The sequence below is a fragment of the Canis lupus genome, chromosome 11 (assembly GCF_011100685.1).
Source record: "Canis lupus familiaris isolate Mischka breed German Shepherd chromosome 11, alternate assembly UU_Cfam_GSD_1.0, whole genome shotgun sequence".
NCBI lineage: Eukaryota > Metazoa > Chordata > Mammalia > Carnivora > Canidae > Canis > Canis lupus.
Window position 1 is genome coordinate 55046821 of NC_049232.1, and position 15167 is coordinate 55061987.

The following is a 15167-nucleotide window of genomic DNA, read 5'->3' on the forward strand; positions in this document are numbered from 1 at the left end:
TTAGAACAAGAACACAGAACTCTCGAATGTGAAGTCAAAATGTGAACTGAGGTCAATGATCTTAAATAAATGACCTAACTGTACACCTTAAGGAATTTGAAAAAAAAATTAAACCCGGAGTTAGCAAAATGAAGTAAATCACAAAGATCAGATCAGAAATAAATGAAATAAAGACCAGAAAAGCAATAGAAAGGATCAATGAAGCTAGAGATGGTTTTTCAATGATAAACAAAATCAACAAACCTTTAGCTAGACACAGAAAAAAGAGAAAGGACTTGAATAAAACCAGAAATGAAAGAGAAGACAGTGCAAATGATAATGCAGAACTACAAGAATTTTAAGCCTACTATGACTAATTATTTTTTTTTAAAGTTTTTTTTTTAATTTTATTTATTTATGATAGTCACAGAGAGAGAGAGAGAGAGGCAGAGACATAGGCAGAGGGAGAAGCAGGCTCCATGCACCGGGAGCCCGACGTGGGATTCGATCCTGGGTCTCCAGGATCGCGCCCTGGGCCAAAGGCAGGCGCCAAACCGCTGCGCCACCCAGGGATCCCCTACTATGACTAATTATATATCAATAAATTGGATAAGAAATGGAAAAAGTTCTAGAAACAGAATCATGAACAAATATGACAGAATCATGAACAAATATGACAAATCATGAACAGACCAATAATAAGTAAGGAGATTGAATCAGTAATCAAAAACTTCCCAACAAAGAAAACTTAGGACCCAATGGTTTCATGGGTGAATTCTACCAAACACTTAAAGAAAACACCAATTCTTCTCAAACTCTTCCAAAAAATAGAACAGGAGGCAATACTCCCAAATTCATTTTACAAAGCCAGAATTACCCTGATAGCAAAGAGAGATAAGAACATTACAAGGAAACTACAGACCAATGTCCCTGATGGATAGAGATGCAAAAATCCTTAAGAAAAATTAGCACACCAAATTCAACAGCACATGAAAAGGATCATACATCATGATCCAGTGTCATTTATCTCTAGGATGCAAGGATAGTTCTAAATATACAATCAATCAATGTGACACCATATTAATAGAATGAAAGATAAAAATCATTTAATCATCACAATAGATGCAAAAAAAAACTACTTGACAATGTACATCTTTTCTTGATAAATATGTTAAACAAATTAGGTAAAGGAGGAACACACTAAGTATAATAAAGGCCATATGTGACAAGCTAATATCATACTCAACAATGAATAGTTCAAAGTGTTTCCTCTAAGATCAGGAACAAGACAAGGGTACTCTGTCTCACCACACCTATTCAACATAGTACTGGAACATAGTACCCAAATGATCAGGCAAGAAAAAGAAATAAAAGGCATCCAAAAAGAAAAGGAAGAAGTAAGAATGTCTTTGTTTGCAGAACAAATGATCTTATATATAGAAAACCCAGCAAAAAACTGTTAGAGCTGATCAACAAATTCAGTAAAGTTGTAGGATACAAAATCAACATCAAGAGATCAGTCGTATTTGTATATACTAATAGTAAAAATATCTAAAAAAGAAATAAAGAAAACAATCTCATTCACGATACCACCAAAAACAATAAAACACTTGGGAATAAATGTAACAAAGGAAATGAAAGATCTATACACTGAAAACTACAAGAATTTGATGAAAGAAATTGAGGAAGACACAAACAAATGGAAAGATATCCCATGTTCATAGATCAGAAGAATTAACATTATTAAAATATCCATACTACCCAAACCTATCTATAGATTCAGTGCATTCTCTGTCAAAATCCCAGTGGATAAGGGAAAGGAAAGAAAATGAATGGGAAATATCAGAGAGGGAGACAAAGCATGAGAGACTCCTAACTCTGGAAAACGAACAAGGGGTAGTGGAAGGGGAAGTGGTCGGGGGAATGGAGTGACTGGGTGACGGGCACTGGGGGGAGCACTTGATGGGATGAGCACTGGGTGTTATACTATATGTTGGCAAATCAAACTCCAATAAAAAAAATACCAAAAAAAAAAAGTATAAGCCAAGTAAAAACGAAATCCCAGTGGAATTTTCACAGGAATAGGAAAATCCATCCTAAAACTTGTATGTAACAGTGATAGAGTATGAATAGCTAAAGCATTCCTGAGAAAGTAGAGCAAAGCGTCACAATTCCTTATTTCAGTGTACTATACTCTTCAATAAATGGTGTTGGGAAACTGCATAAACACTACAGAAGAATGAAATTGAACCCCTTATACCATGCACAAAAATTAACCCAAAATGGATTAAAGTCCTAAGCGTAAGACTCTAAATCATAAAACTCTGGGAAAAAATATGGGGGAAAAACTCCTTGACATTAGTCTTGGCAATGATTTTGTGGATGTGACACCAAAGGCACAAGCAACAGAAGCAAAAATTAGCAGGTAGGACTGCATCACATTGAATAGCTTCTGCATAGCAAAAGAAACAATAAAATGAAAAGGTAACCTATGGAATAGGAGAAAATATTTGCAAATAATGTATCCTATAAGTGGTTAATATCCAAAATATATAAAGAACTCATATAACTCTGGTTCACCTGGGTGGCTCAGTGTTTGAGCATCTGCCTTGGGCTCAGGGTGTGATCCTGGAGTCCTGGGATCAAGTTCCACATCTGGCTCCCCACAGGGACCCTGCTTCTCCCTCTGCCTGTGTCTCTGCCTCTCTCTGTCTCTCATGAATAAATAAATAAATAATCTTAAAAAAAAGAACTCATATAACTCAAGAGCAAAAGAAGCAAACAATGTGGTTTGAAAATGGGCAGAGAAACTGATTAGACATTTTTCGAAAAAGGGCATATGAGTAGCCAATAGGTATATGAAAAGGTGTTCAACATCACTCATCATCAGGGAAAGACCAATGACAATGAGGTATCACCTCATAATTATTACAATGGCTGCCACCAAAATGACAAGAGATAATAACTGATTACAAAGGTGTGGAGAAAAAAGAAACCTTGTGCACTTTTGGTGGGAGTGCAGAGTGGTGCAGCCACTGTGGACAACAGTATGGAGTTTCCTCAACAAACTAAAAATAGAATCACCATATGCTCTAGCAATCCCATTTTTAGGTATATATTCAAAGGAAATGAAAATATGGTCTTGAATAATGCTTCACTGCAGCATTATTCACAATAGCCAAGGTGTGGAAACAGATGCAGAAAAAGGCAGAGTGTCAACAGACAAACAGATAAAGAAGATATATATTTGACCACAAAAAGGAAGGAAATCCTACCATTTGTGATAACATGTATGGACCTTGAGGGCATTATTCATAGTGAAATAAGTCAGAGAAAGAAAGACAAAAACTGTATGATCTCACTTATATGTGGAATCTAAAAAAGCCAAACTCATAGAAACAGAGAGTAGAATGGTGGTTACTAGGGACTGAGTGGTATGGGAAATGTGGAGATAAGGGGCAGTGGGTAAAAACTTCCAGTTATAAGACAAATAGGTTCTAGGGATCTAAGATGCAGCATTGCATTATAGTTAATAATACTGGGATCCCTGGGTGGCGCAGCGGTTTAGCACCTGCCTTTGGCCCAGGGCGCGATCCTGGAGACCCGGGATCGAATCCCATGTCGGGCTCCCGGTGCATGGAGCCTGCTTCTCCCTCTGCCTGTGTCTCTGCCTCTCTCTCTCTCTCTGTGTGACTATCATAAATAAATAAAAAAAATTAAAAAAAATCTTTATAGTTAATAATATTATATGGTATACGTGAAAGTTGGTATGAGAGTAGATCTTGCATGTTTTCATCACAAAAAAGAAATAGTAATTACTTGATGTGGTTGGAGTGCTAATTAATGCTAGAGTGATAATTATTTTGCAATATCTAAGTGTATCAAATCAACACATCGTGTATGCCTTAAGCTTACATAATGTTATGTCAATTGTCTCTCAATAAAGCCAGGAATGACTGACTTATTTTTAAGCTTTTTTTGGATATATATGGAAAGATTTTATATATATTATATAATATATAAAGTGTATAATACACATAAATAGTACACATTATATATAATATAATACATGTACATGTATATGTATATATACACAAAGAACAAAACTGACCTCTTGCTATTTATACAGTTTCTTAGGCTATAGAATCTTTAAAGATTCTTTCAAAACCCCTGCTGTGATAACTTCCCTCTCCTGAGTGTGTTGCCGTTTTCACTCATCCATTCTTTTTTTGGAAGAACATTTGGTGGATTTCTTTTATGATCATACCAATGGCATTGTAAACACCCTTGCATAGGAAACTCTGATTATATGTCCATAGGGTATCTCCCAGAGCTGGAATTACTGGGGCAGCTCATGAATGTTTTAAGGCTCTTCGTGTTTTCCAGGTGGCTCAGACAACCGTCACCAGTGGGACAATGCCCTCAACTGCTACTGTGGGTTGTTGATTTTATTTTTAAACCTTATTTGTTTGAGAGTAAAAAAGAAAACAAAACCAAGCCCTTTTACATTTGCATTGATCTAGTTTCTGATAACATGGTGCATTTCCCACCCCACCTCCCCCATTTCATTTTTCCAATACTGAATTCATCTCAGTATGTTTTGCTGAACATTTTCCTGATCAGAATAAGTATTCTAGAAAAAAAAAATCATGAAGCCTCTGGTTTTTCTAGGTTGCAAAGTCTAATTTACAAACAGATGGATTAAATTCTTCTCTGGAACAGCTCCAAAGGAAAATAGAAATGTGTCGAAGCTCAAAGGGAGATAAAAAAGTAAGTATTCAGTATTTGCTGAGCTATGAATAGTAAAGATGCATTACCCAAGAATTTTTTTTTAAGATTTTATTTATTTATTCCTGAGTGACAGTGAGAGAGAGAGAGAGAGAGAGAGAGGGAGGCAGAGACACAGGCAGAGGGAGAAGCAGGCTCCATGCAGGGAGCCCGATGTGGGACTCGATCCCAGGACTCCAGGATCATGCCCCAGGCCAAAGGCAGGTGCTAAACCACTGAGCCACCCAGGGATCCCCTGCATTACCCAAGAATTATAAACTGGAAGTAAACTTATATCTGTCATCAAGATTTCTCCAGCTCCAGAGGGCCTCTGAGCCATCCTATTTAACCCGTGTTCCATTCAATGGAATCAAGGAAGAAAAGAAAACACAGCCCTCCTCCAGCCCCCAGCCCCTCCCTGGCAGGCAGAGTCCAGTGAGTGTGGGGCTGCAGTCTGACCTCACTCCGCCTCTGAGGGCACGAGGCATCCCTCCTGTAATTGGAACTCAGCCATAGAGGAAACACAGAAGCAGAATTATGCCTTCTGCACAACCACTTTTTGTTTGATTTTTCATTTGCTGGTGTTTTTGACCATTGCACATAAACTGGTTACTTCTGTTTTCTCTACATATGAACTGTGAAAAGGCCAAATGAGAGCAAAATGGATCAGCACAGCAGGTCTCTGGATGTTTACGTTGTTTACTTGCTTTTTTCCACCTTGCGCACACATCTCTGTCCCCCGGTCCACATTCATCCTGGCCTTCCTGGGCAATGTTTTCTCAACAGCTCAACCAGGCGCTTGAGAACCAGATGTCTCAGCTGGAGCTGTCTTAGTGGGATGGTCTTTCCTCACCAAGCTCTGTCTTTTCCATTTCAGTTGAGTTGAGGTTTTATTTTTTTGTTAACACTGAGAGGACATTTGGTTTCTATCTTTATTGCTTTTTCTTGCATAGTAACACATGCTTCGTGAAGAAAGTTTGAACATCCACAAAACATAGAGTACATGTCCCTCATGTTATTACTTTTTTGCAGTCTGCAGCGACCTCTGTATTTTTGTGCAGTTATTCATGCACATCTCCCGGGCAGCATGAAGAAACCAGATTAATCTGAAGTAACCCCTTCAACAGACCCTCTAGGGACCACTCTGCCTCTCCAGAGCAGAAACATTCGCTCTTCCACATTTCCTCACTTCTCCATCCCCCTCATTGTCCTCTCTGGTGGTGTCAGGGTGTTGGACAGGGTGCCTGTGGCTTGCACAGCCACCTGGCCAGGTCAGGGAAGCATGAGCTTGGGTGGGCAGGCAATTGTGTGTTGATGGAAGCAACTGGTTGAATATTTCTGAAAAGCATTGATTGGGAGATGAAAATGATGTATCAGATGCCAGGGACAGGTGTGGTCATGATTATGTGCTCCATGGCCTGTGAAGAGGGCCTCCTGGCTGCTGTGTGCAGAAAGGCAGGAAGGAACAGAGGAGAGAGGCAGGGAGACTGAGGCAGAGAGAATGGTGGCCTGGCTAAGGTACCAGGAGAGACACCTTTTGGTTCCAGAGTTGAGTAGCAAATAAATGGTTAGGACTCAGAGTGCACTGGAAATGAAGGAAGAGAAGAGGCCAAGGAACGCCCTGGCCTGGGTCATCTATGTAGGTCAGTTAAAGATTCAGGGGACCATGAATGAGGACTTCTGAGTGATGTGTGAGATGCACAGTGAAGGTGAACATCCTTACAGGTGCTTCCCGGCATACCTCGGGGCACGGTCTATGGGATTGCTGCTACAGGGGGATGTGTATGTGACCTTGTTAGGTCACCTTCCAGAAAGGCTGTGGTCATTTCACTTCTACACAGCCTGGCCATCTTGGGCCAAACATTTCCTTCTAAGAGTTTCAGAGCTAGAAGTGACCCCAGAGAGTATTCTGGGCCCCCACCCTATGGATGAGGAAACTGAGTTGAGCAATCTAAATGATTTGGCCAGAATGAACCCATAAAACCAGGACTAGAACTCTTGATGCCCCATCAGTAAAAGATTCCCTGCCCCAGTGCAGCTGCCCAAGAGAGCCAGCCAGCATTCCCCGCTCTCCCAGATCCAAAGAACCAAGAGGCCGACAGTTCAGATGGAGACAATTGGCCCTCCTGCAACCTGCTTTCTGTGGCTTTCTTCCCCTAGATGGTGACCACAGAAGACATCCTTGGCTTCGTCCAGACTTGGAAGGAAAGACTTGGCCGGAGGATTCAGTACCTCAATTGCAGGCTAGACACAGTGTCCGTGACTCAAGTGGTCTTTACTGTAAGGCACAGACAGTAAAGAAAGGGGTTGGGCAGTGGGGAAGGGTGGGTGAGCTGTCTGGTCCAGGCTCCTAGGACACCAGCAGGGCTCAGCAGAGCCTAAGGGAAGAGGCGGCTCCCAGGCTTCTGCTGGACACCAGGCCAGAGATGCCTTGGGAAGACTATAGGTTCTCTCTTCAGATCAGGGTTCAAATCCCAGATAGTTCACTTCCCCGCCTTGGTCTCCTCAGGGACCCCTCACCTCTTGACACCATCTCCTCATGTCCACCAGGACCTTCAGCTTACCCCACCCACTGGTTCTCAGGCAACCTTACCTTTCAGCCTCTTCCTTCCTACCCACATCTAGGCAGCAACCACTGGCTTCTCCCCACCCGACCCCCACCGCCCCTTCTTGCCCTACTTGGTGCCCTTTTTCTCTCACTTCCCCTCATGATCCATTCCCTGAGCTGAAACCAGACCTGACACTGAAGAAAGTTGGTCTGACTGTGTCACTCTTCTGTCCTCAGGGTAAAATCCAGACCCTTGGACTGGGCCTTCAGAGCAGGCTCCTCAGTCTGCCCTCCATGGCTTCTTCATTTCTCGCCCTCACTCCCACCCCAAAGACATTATTTTCCCCTGGGCTTTCTCTCAGACCAGACAGTTAGACCAGACCAGACAGTGAGATCTCCATTTTAAGGGCTGTCTCTCTAGACTGTGTGGCCTAAACGGGCAGAGCTTGTGTCAACCTCACCTCACATTCAGCCTCTCACTCCAGGCTTTGAATGCCAGAGGCACTCGATTAAATTCCAGGGGGGAGTGTGGGCATAAGTGGATACCCACATATACCAATGTGGGCATAAGTGGACACCCCTCCAGTTCTGCTCTGGCTACCCTCTCACTGCCATGTTTTGAACCAGCCCTCCCTTCTACGGAGAAGCTCTTCACGCCATATCACCAATACTAAGCCTCCATCATGCCACTAGCAGTGCACCCTTCAAGACAGAACTCAGGAGTCCATCTGGGGTCCTTCCCTGTTACAGTCCATTACTGAGCCTGGGCTCAAATAAAATAAGGAATAGCCTAACTAAGCACTCATTGTGGGCCACCACCCCTACCCTTTCTCAAAGGTCCAACTTGTAGGGGGTGTTGACCACTTACTTGTGCACACTTTCATTCACTCATCCCTTTCAAGAACAGTGCCTAGGCATATCTACAGGCTGGCCTTGTAGGTCTATGGCCCTCAGTTTCATGGAAGACTCTGGAACTTCTTCACAGCACTGGTCCCAATTTTGACCAAACATTTATTTGTAGAGTTCATATTAAATGCTTGCTCTCTGACCAGACTTTAAGCCCTGTAAAGACAAGGGTCACATGTTACCTCCCTACACTGTGTCCCAGGACCCAGGCAGAGCCTTGCAGAAAGCAGGTACTTGGGAAACATTTCGAAAGCCAACATGCGCGCATAGATGAATGCATGCATGAATGAATGAATGACCGTCTAAAGTTATGACCATTGCCATTTTTTTAGAAGAAAAATAGAAGCTCAAAGAATCAGGCTGCTGGCTTCCAGCTGCAGGACTTGGGTGAGGTAGTACTGGGACATGAACCCAACCTGCCTGTATCCATAGCACCTAGGAGGGGCTCATACACTCAGACCCTTCTCTTGGGCCTGCAGGACAATATCATGACTGACCTGGAGGTGGAGAGTGACATCCTGGTATCTTCAGAAGCCCTTGAAGAGGAGGCCAAGTTAGACTTGGTCACCCCTGAGTCCTTCGCCCAGCCGAGCCACATGGGGAAGCCCATGATTGAAGACCCAGCTGTGGAAGTGGTCAAGAAGATCCTGCAGTGAGTGGCCATGGGGTGTACAACAGGGCCCTGCCACCAAACCTCATGGCCCAGAGTCTCCAGGGACCATCTGTGGGCTCCCACATATGAGGTTCCCACCCCTGACAGCCTGTGACTTCATATAAGGGCCTCTCCTCTTGAGCCTCAGTTTCTCCCTCGGAAATGGGGGTCATAATAAGACAGGTACACATGATATTGTGGGCTGAGATGTTACCCAGTGCCTGACTTGAGCTGTCCTCATGGTCACTGGGGAAAAGCTCATGTCCTTTCCTTTGGTTTCAGGTTTCCTGACACAAAATGCTCAAACCAGCAGTGTGACAAAGACCGGTCCCAGACAGGTAGAGGCTAATAGGCCTGTGGGTGTCAGGGCACCGGTGGTGGGGAAGCCAGTATTGCCACCTGGTCCATCCTCACCAGGTCCTCTCTTCTTTTCCTGGGTCCTCATCAATCAAAGGCTTGAAGCGACACCAGAATCGAGGAGAACATGCAGTGAGAAAAGCCCTGTCCAGTGCCAGTGCCACTTCAGCAGGAAGGTAGGGATGCTGGGCTGCCCAGGATCTCCCCTTCCAGGTGCATTCCCCAACCCCCTAGGCATAGGCCAGAGGCCACCCTGTTGCTTCACCAGACTCTCCTCAGAATGCAATGCCTGTGCTCACAGCTCTGAGACCCTAAGGGACCCAGTGAGCGGTTGGCTCTGAAGTTCTGTGTTCATTCCTGCTGAGTGCCACAGCTCACATAGGCTCCCACCTTGAGAACCCATCTGGGTGTTCAGTAGTTTTCCATGAGTACAGTGGGCAGATCCCAGCCCTCTGCCCATACCCATCATCCTGGTAAAAAAAAAAAAAAAAAAAGAGGGACATTGGAGATGGCTTGTTGGAGGAATCCGAGACTTCTGCATCCTGGCCATGTACTCTGCCCACTATGCCCCCATCGGGGTCGTCAGACTCATGGTCCAGTGCAGGTGGGGCCCCACTGTCCCCCAATGCTGATGTTATAGAAGGCGAGTAACAGAGCCAGTGGCTGAACTGACTTCTGGGTTCTCTGTGGGAACCATTGATGTGGTTTAATTCCTGGTTTTGAGGAAGTAGCAGTGAGGAATCAATCTCCTGCTTTGCATACCTCCGAGAGGTCCTCTTGAGGACGAATGCCATCTGCAATGTGGAAATAAACCTAAGACCAACCGGATGAGAAAAGGAAAGGCTATTTATTCGGAACTTGGTACAGCAAGGGGGTCAACCATCATCATTTAGGTTTTAGTAGAGACTCAAAAGCAGGCAAGGGAGACTGTATGGTGGAGAAAGGAAGGGCTTTAGGTGTGCTTTTATTGGAGGCTGTTGATGTAGGGAAGCTAGAAGCAGGCAAGCTAGCAGCAGGCATTCAGTGTGATTATTTACAGCTGCAAATCTGGCTCTCTCTGGTTGGTCCTAGGTTAGAAGCAGGGACAAAATTTAGGGAAGCTGTCAGTTAGTAATCAAGTCTCAACCATTTGCAGCTGATTGTCACAGGAGTTATTGCTTAGCACTTTGGATTGCCACAAGAGAGAACGACATGGCTTCCGGCAAGCCTGACCTGCATCAGGCTGACTTCCTGAAGTGTTCACTGTAGACAAGGAGCTGGTTTCCCGGGCAGGTTGCTGCAGGTTCTGGGTCAGAGTTCTGTACTTAGGTACAGTCCAGCTATTATCCGTTCATATATCCAGTCTCTCAGTGGTTACAAAATGAAGTCCATGTTGCTGGGGCTGTCTGGTGTTATATGGGACATACTGACACCAAAAATTACTCACTGCTTCCATGAAATTCAAGGTTAACTGGATATATTGTATTTTTTTAAAGATTTTATTTATTTATTCATGAGAGACACACACAGAGAGAGGCAGAGACACAGACAGAGGGAAAAGCAGGCTTCCTGCAGGGAACCCAATATGGGACTTGGTCCTGGGACTCCAGGATCACGCCCTGGGCCAAAGGCAGGTGCTTAACCGCTGAGCCACTTGGGTGTCCCTGGACATATTGTATTTTTATTTAAAAAGCACTTCCACCTGTTTTTCTTTGGGTCCTCACCACAGGGAAGCAAGGACACATATCTCTGGGCCTTCGTTACCCCCCTCAGGGGCCTTAGGTCGGTTTTAGTCATAAGAACTTCACCCCCCCACACACCTACACCACCCCTTCACCCCCCGCTAAGGTTGTCTCCACAGCTGTGGGGGAGTAGAGAAGTATTTTGAAGGAGTCAGCCTCAGACCCGGGAGTCACAGTGTCACACAAGCAGACCCAGAGCCCAGCCACGTAGGTGGGGCTCCCGCAGACGGGCCTCCCTCGCCAGCCTCCAGAGCGCTGACTCCCCTGTGTCTCACAGCTTCACGCGGTACTCCAAGCCGCCCAACCGCATGGACAGAAAGTACCAGGTGCTGGGGGAGAAGCCGCCACCTCCCGCTGAGTAAGTGCCAACTCCATTTTAACCCATTGTCTCAGTCAGGGGGTGGCTCACCTTGACACAACTGAGGGAAACCAAGAAAGGGGGGGATGGGCAAAGCACAAGAGGTAGGTGAGGGGACAGGAAGGGGTCAAGGTCAGTGTGTCTCATCCCAAGAGACATTTTCACCAAAATTTTACATCCTCCAAGCTAAGGTTTTTGGGGTAGCAGAGTAACATACCCCTTTCAAGTTTGAGGTTTGTTTGTGGGATTTAAAAAAATTTTTTTTCTAATGTCTCACCTTCCCCATTCCTCTTTTCCTTTATTTTAATTTCACTGATTTTTTTTTAAAGATTTGATTTATTTATTCATGAGAGACACAGAGAGAGAGAGGCAGAGACACAGGCAGAGGGATGGAGCCTGACTTGGGACTCAATCCCCAGTCTGCAGGATCAGGCCCTGGGCTGAAGGTGGCGCTAAACCGCTGAGCCACCCAGGCTGCCCAATTTCACTGATTAAAACAAACACTACTGTTCCACGTAATATGGCTACCCTTCAAGCAAACAAGCAGGATTTCAACTTTAGAAAATTAGGAGCACTCAGAGAAAATTAGGAGCACTCAAGATCTACAGTGGACATGGACACACACGTACCCCTTGAACAGGGAACTCACCATCTTAACACCCCTACTTATTAGTCTTTTTGCCCCACTGGTCTTATCTTTGGGGTTTTGTGAACTTTGCAAAAAAAAAAAAGGGTGGCTTTCACTTCATGTGGCCCAGAAGTTGGGTCCTAGGTCATCAGCTAGATGCTCCCTTATCCCCCCACCCCAAAAAAGACATTCTTTATCATTAAAAACCATGACTCTCTCTCTCAATTGTGTATGGTTCTGTCATCTTATCACTTGTGTATATTCACATAACCATCAGCACTATCCAGAAACAGAACTGTATCATCACCACAACTGTTCTGTCCCTCTCACTACCCCTTTATAGCCATACCCACCCTCTCCCTCACCATCCCTAACCCTGAGCAACCACTAATCTGTGTTCCATCCTTATCATTTTGTCACTTCAAGAGCATCATATGAACGGTCTTACATACTGTGTGACCTTCTCAGAGTGGCTTTTTGCACTCAACATAAAGGCCCTTTGAGATCCACCCAAGTGGTCACATGTATCAATAGTTTATCCCTTTATATTGCAAAATAGTTAGCCACCATATGGATACACCACAGTATTTTAGTGGTAAAAAAAAATCACAGGCTAACCAGAAAATGTAATAAATAAATTGAGCACTTATGAAATCTCTCTCTATCTTTTTAAAGATTTTATTTATTTATTCATGAGAGACTCAGAGAGAGAGACAGAGACATAGGCAGAGGGAGAAGCAGGCCTGTGGGGAGCCTGATGTGGGACTCGATCCCAGGACCCCAGGATCATGACCTGAGCCGAAGGCAGATGCTCAACCATCGAGCCATCCAGGCATCCCACATTTATGAAGTCTCTGAAAGGGAAGAGACTTTCCTGGCCCTAGCACAGTGGTGAATTGGTCAGAAAATGGAATCAGACTGATGATGTTTTTACCCCCATACTGCGACTCTGGTTAAGTCCCAAGCCTTCATCTTCTTTGTGTACTGCGGATAGAAGAGAATCCTCCCCTTGAAGCTGTGGAGAGGAGCCAGTGTGTCACCCATAGGCCTCCTTTGAGTAAACAGGATCATCACCCCAAGAAGCGCTAGATGAAACCACAAGGAAAAAGATGGAAAATTTTGTCAAATAAATTTTTAAACTCTTTTGAGGTAAAATGCAATTAAAAATTAGATAGCAACCAGCCAAGACACAGTAGTGGGAAATAGGCCAACAAAGGAAAAATTGGCTCCTCTCCCTGCTCCTTTGACCCAGCAAATTGCTATGGAAATTTCCAGCACTCAGTAGGGAAAGGGGAGAATTGAAAGAGATCACATGCAAGGAGAAAATAAAATTAGGAATAAACATGTGGAGAAGACACTAATTCTCACTAGAATGCCAACAAATGTAAAGGGAACAAATCCATTTTATATTTTGCCTGAGATTAAGCAATATGTAAATAGACTTTCGAAGAAGTTCTCAGTTTATTAAGGGAGGGTATGGATGGTCCCTCCCAGGCACACCTGTGCTAGGTGTTAAGGGAAAAATTGTTCTGATACTTGTTAAAATAGTAAGGCTTTGTGCAGGACCGTTGCAATAGATGTCAAGACTATTCCAATAGGGGAGAGATAGGGCTCAACTCAGAAAACAGTAAGGGCAAGAGAAGATTTCTAACCAATGTGCAGAGCAAGGGGTCAGTGGATGGGAGTCTTGCTAAGCCTGCTTGGTAGGATTCTTGGTACAGGCAGGCCATGGTGATCAGATATCAAAGGTGATCAGATATCAGGGTGGGGGGTTGTGCATAAACTGGCTTACTTGCTGGGACACCTTCACTTCACCTCAGTGGCTCAGTGGTTGAACATCTGCCTTTGGCTCAGGTTGTGATCCCGGAGTCCTGGGATCAAGTCCCACATCAGGCTCCCCGCGGGGAGTCTGCTTCTCTCTCTGCCTATGTCTCTGCCTCCCTCTCTGTGTCTCTCATGAATAAATAAATGAAATCTTTAAAAAATAAACTAAACTAACTTACTTGCTAACATAGGACCCAGCAGGGGTGCCCAAGGATGAGGCCTAGTCGAGAAGGAGGCTCAGGAAAGCCTGTCTAAAGTTTGGTCAAGCAGGGAGTCATGGTCAGTCCCTCCTCTTATTCAAGGAAAGAAGATTCATTCTTCTTGTCTTTGGACAGTATCAGTTCATTTCTCATTCAGTCACCTTTCATTTGTTAAAGACCAGGTGAACCATGTGTTGAGACTTGGTAGTAGGGTAGCCAGCCAAGATTTCTAGATGTTGGGCCTGAGGCATCCTGAGTGGCCCACACAGGAGCAGCTTCAGGCATTACAATTGTCCATCATCCAGCATCAGCTTGTTGGACTTTGTTATATTTTGGAGGGAAAGCCAGCTATACAATGCAAAAAGTCTCAATAAAGATCCAGGCATCAAGTTCTCAGCGGCATCAAGTCAGGAGGGTGGGAGAGAATTTGGAAATATTAATGTGAGGAGTTGTAGCCACGAATTGAAGAAAACTAGAAGAATTGAGAGGTTGGTGAGAACTGAGAAAATGTGCCAGACGACAAGATCCCAGTCCAGTTTACAGGCAAGTAACAAAATCTCAAAGACAGTGAACAATACGAGAATTTTCTACCTCACAAGACTGTGCTATAGTTTTCCACTGAGGCATAAAACTTCTATCTCTCCTTTTTCTGATGCTTGCCTACAAAAGAAACCTGATCCCTTCAGATTTGATCTGATTATTAATGTAGATGTAGGAGAAGGGTAATTGACCACATAGATTTTTTTTTAAGTTTGTGTTGCTGGAACTCTTCATTAAAGAATTTCAGATGAGACTTCAAAAAAAAAAAAAATTAAGCTCACACAAATCAAAACCACAATGAGATACCACCTCACACCAGTGAGAATGGTGAAAATTAACAAGACAGGAAACCACAAATGTTGGAGAGGATGCGGAGAAAGGGGAACCCTCTTGCACTGTTGGTGGGAATGTGAACTGGTGCAGCCACTCTGGAAAACTGTGTGGAGGTTCTCAAAGAGTGAAAAATAGAGCTGCCCTACGACCCAGCAATTGCACTGCTGGGGATTTACCCCAAAGATACAGAGGCAGTGAAACGCCTGGACACCTGCACCCCAATGTTTATAGCAGCAATGGCCACAATAGCCAAACTGTGGAAGGAGCCTCGGTGTCCATCGAAAGATGAATGGATAAAGAAGATGTGGTCTATGTATACAATGGAATATTACTCAGCCATTAGACACGACGAAT

General features: G+C 44.1%; 1 protein-coding gene across 5 annotated transcripts in view; it reads left to right on the forward strand.

The window, feature by feature from the left end:
* Window positions 1-15167, forward strand: part of CCDC180 (coiled-coil domain containing 180) — a 67291-nt gene that overhangs the window by 34921 nt on the left and 17203 nt on the right. For 4 of the 5 annotated variants that reach the window (XM_038552890.1, XM_038552891.1, XM_038552889.1 and 1 more), the window contains exons 26-31: window positions 4651-4749; window positions 6907-7026; window positions 8680-8852; window positions 9135-9190; window positions 9307-9385; window positions 11208-11288. In XM_038552890.1, coding sequence (XP_038408818.1) covers window positions 4651-4749; window positions 6907-7026; window positions 8680-8852; window positions 9135-9190; window positions 9307-9385; window positions 11208-11288 — 608 coding nt within the window. The remainder of the gene's footprint in view (window positions 1-4650; window positions 4750-6906; window positions 7027-8679; window positions 8853-9134; window positions 9191-9306; window positions 9386-11207; window positions 11289-15167) is intronic. The other variant, XM_038552892.1, reaches the window with a different exon arrangement.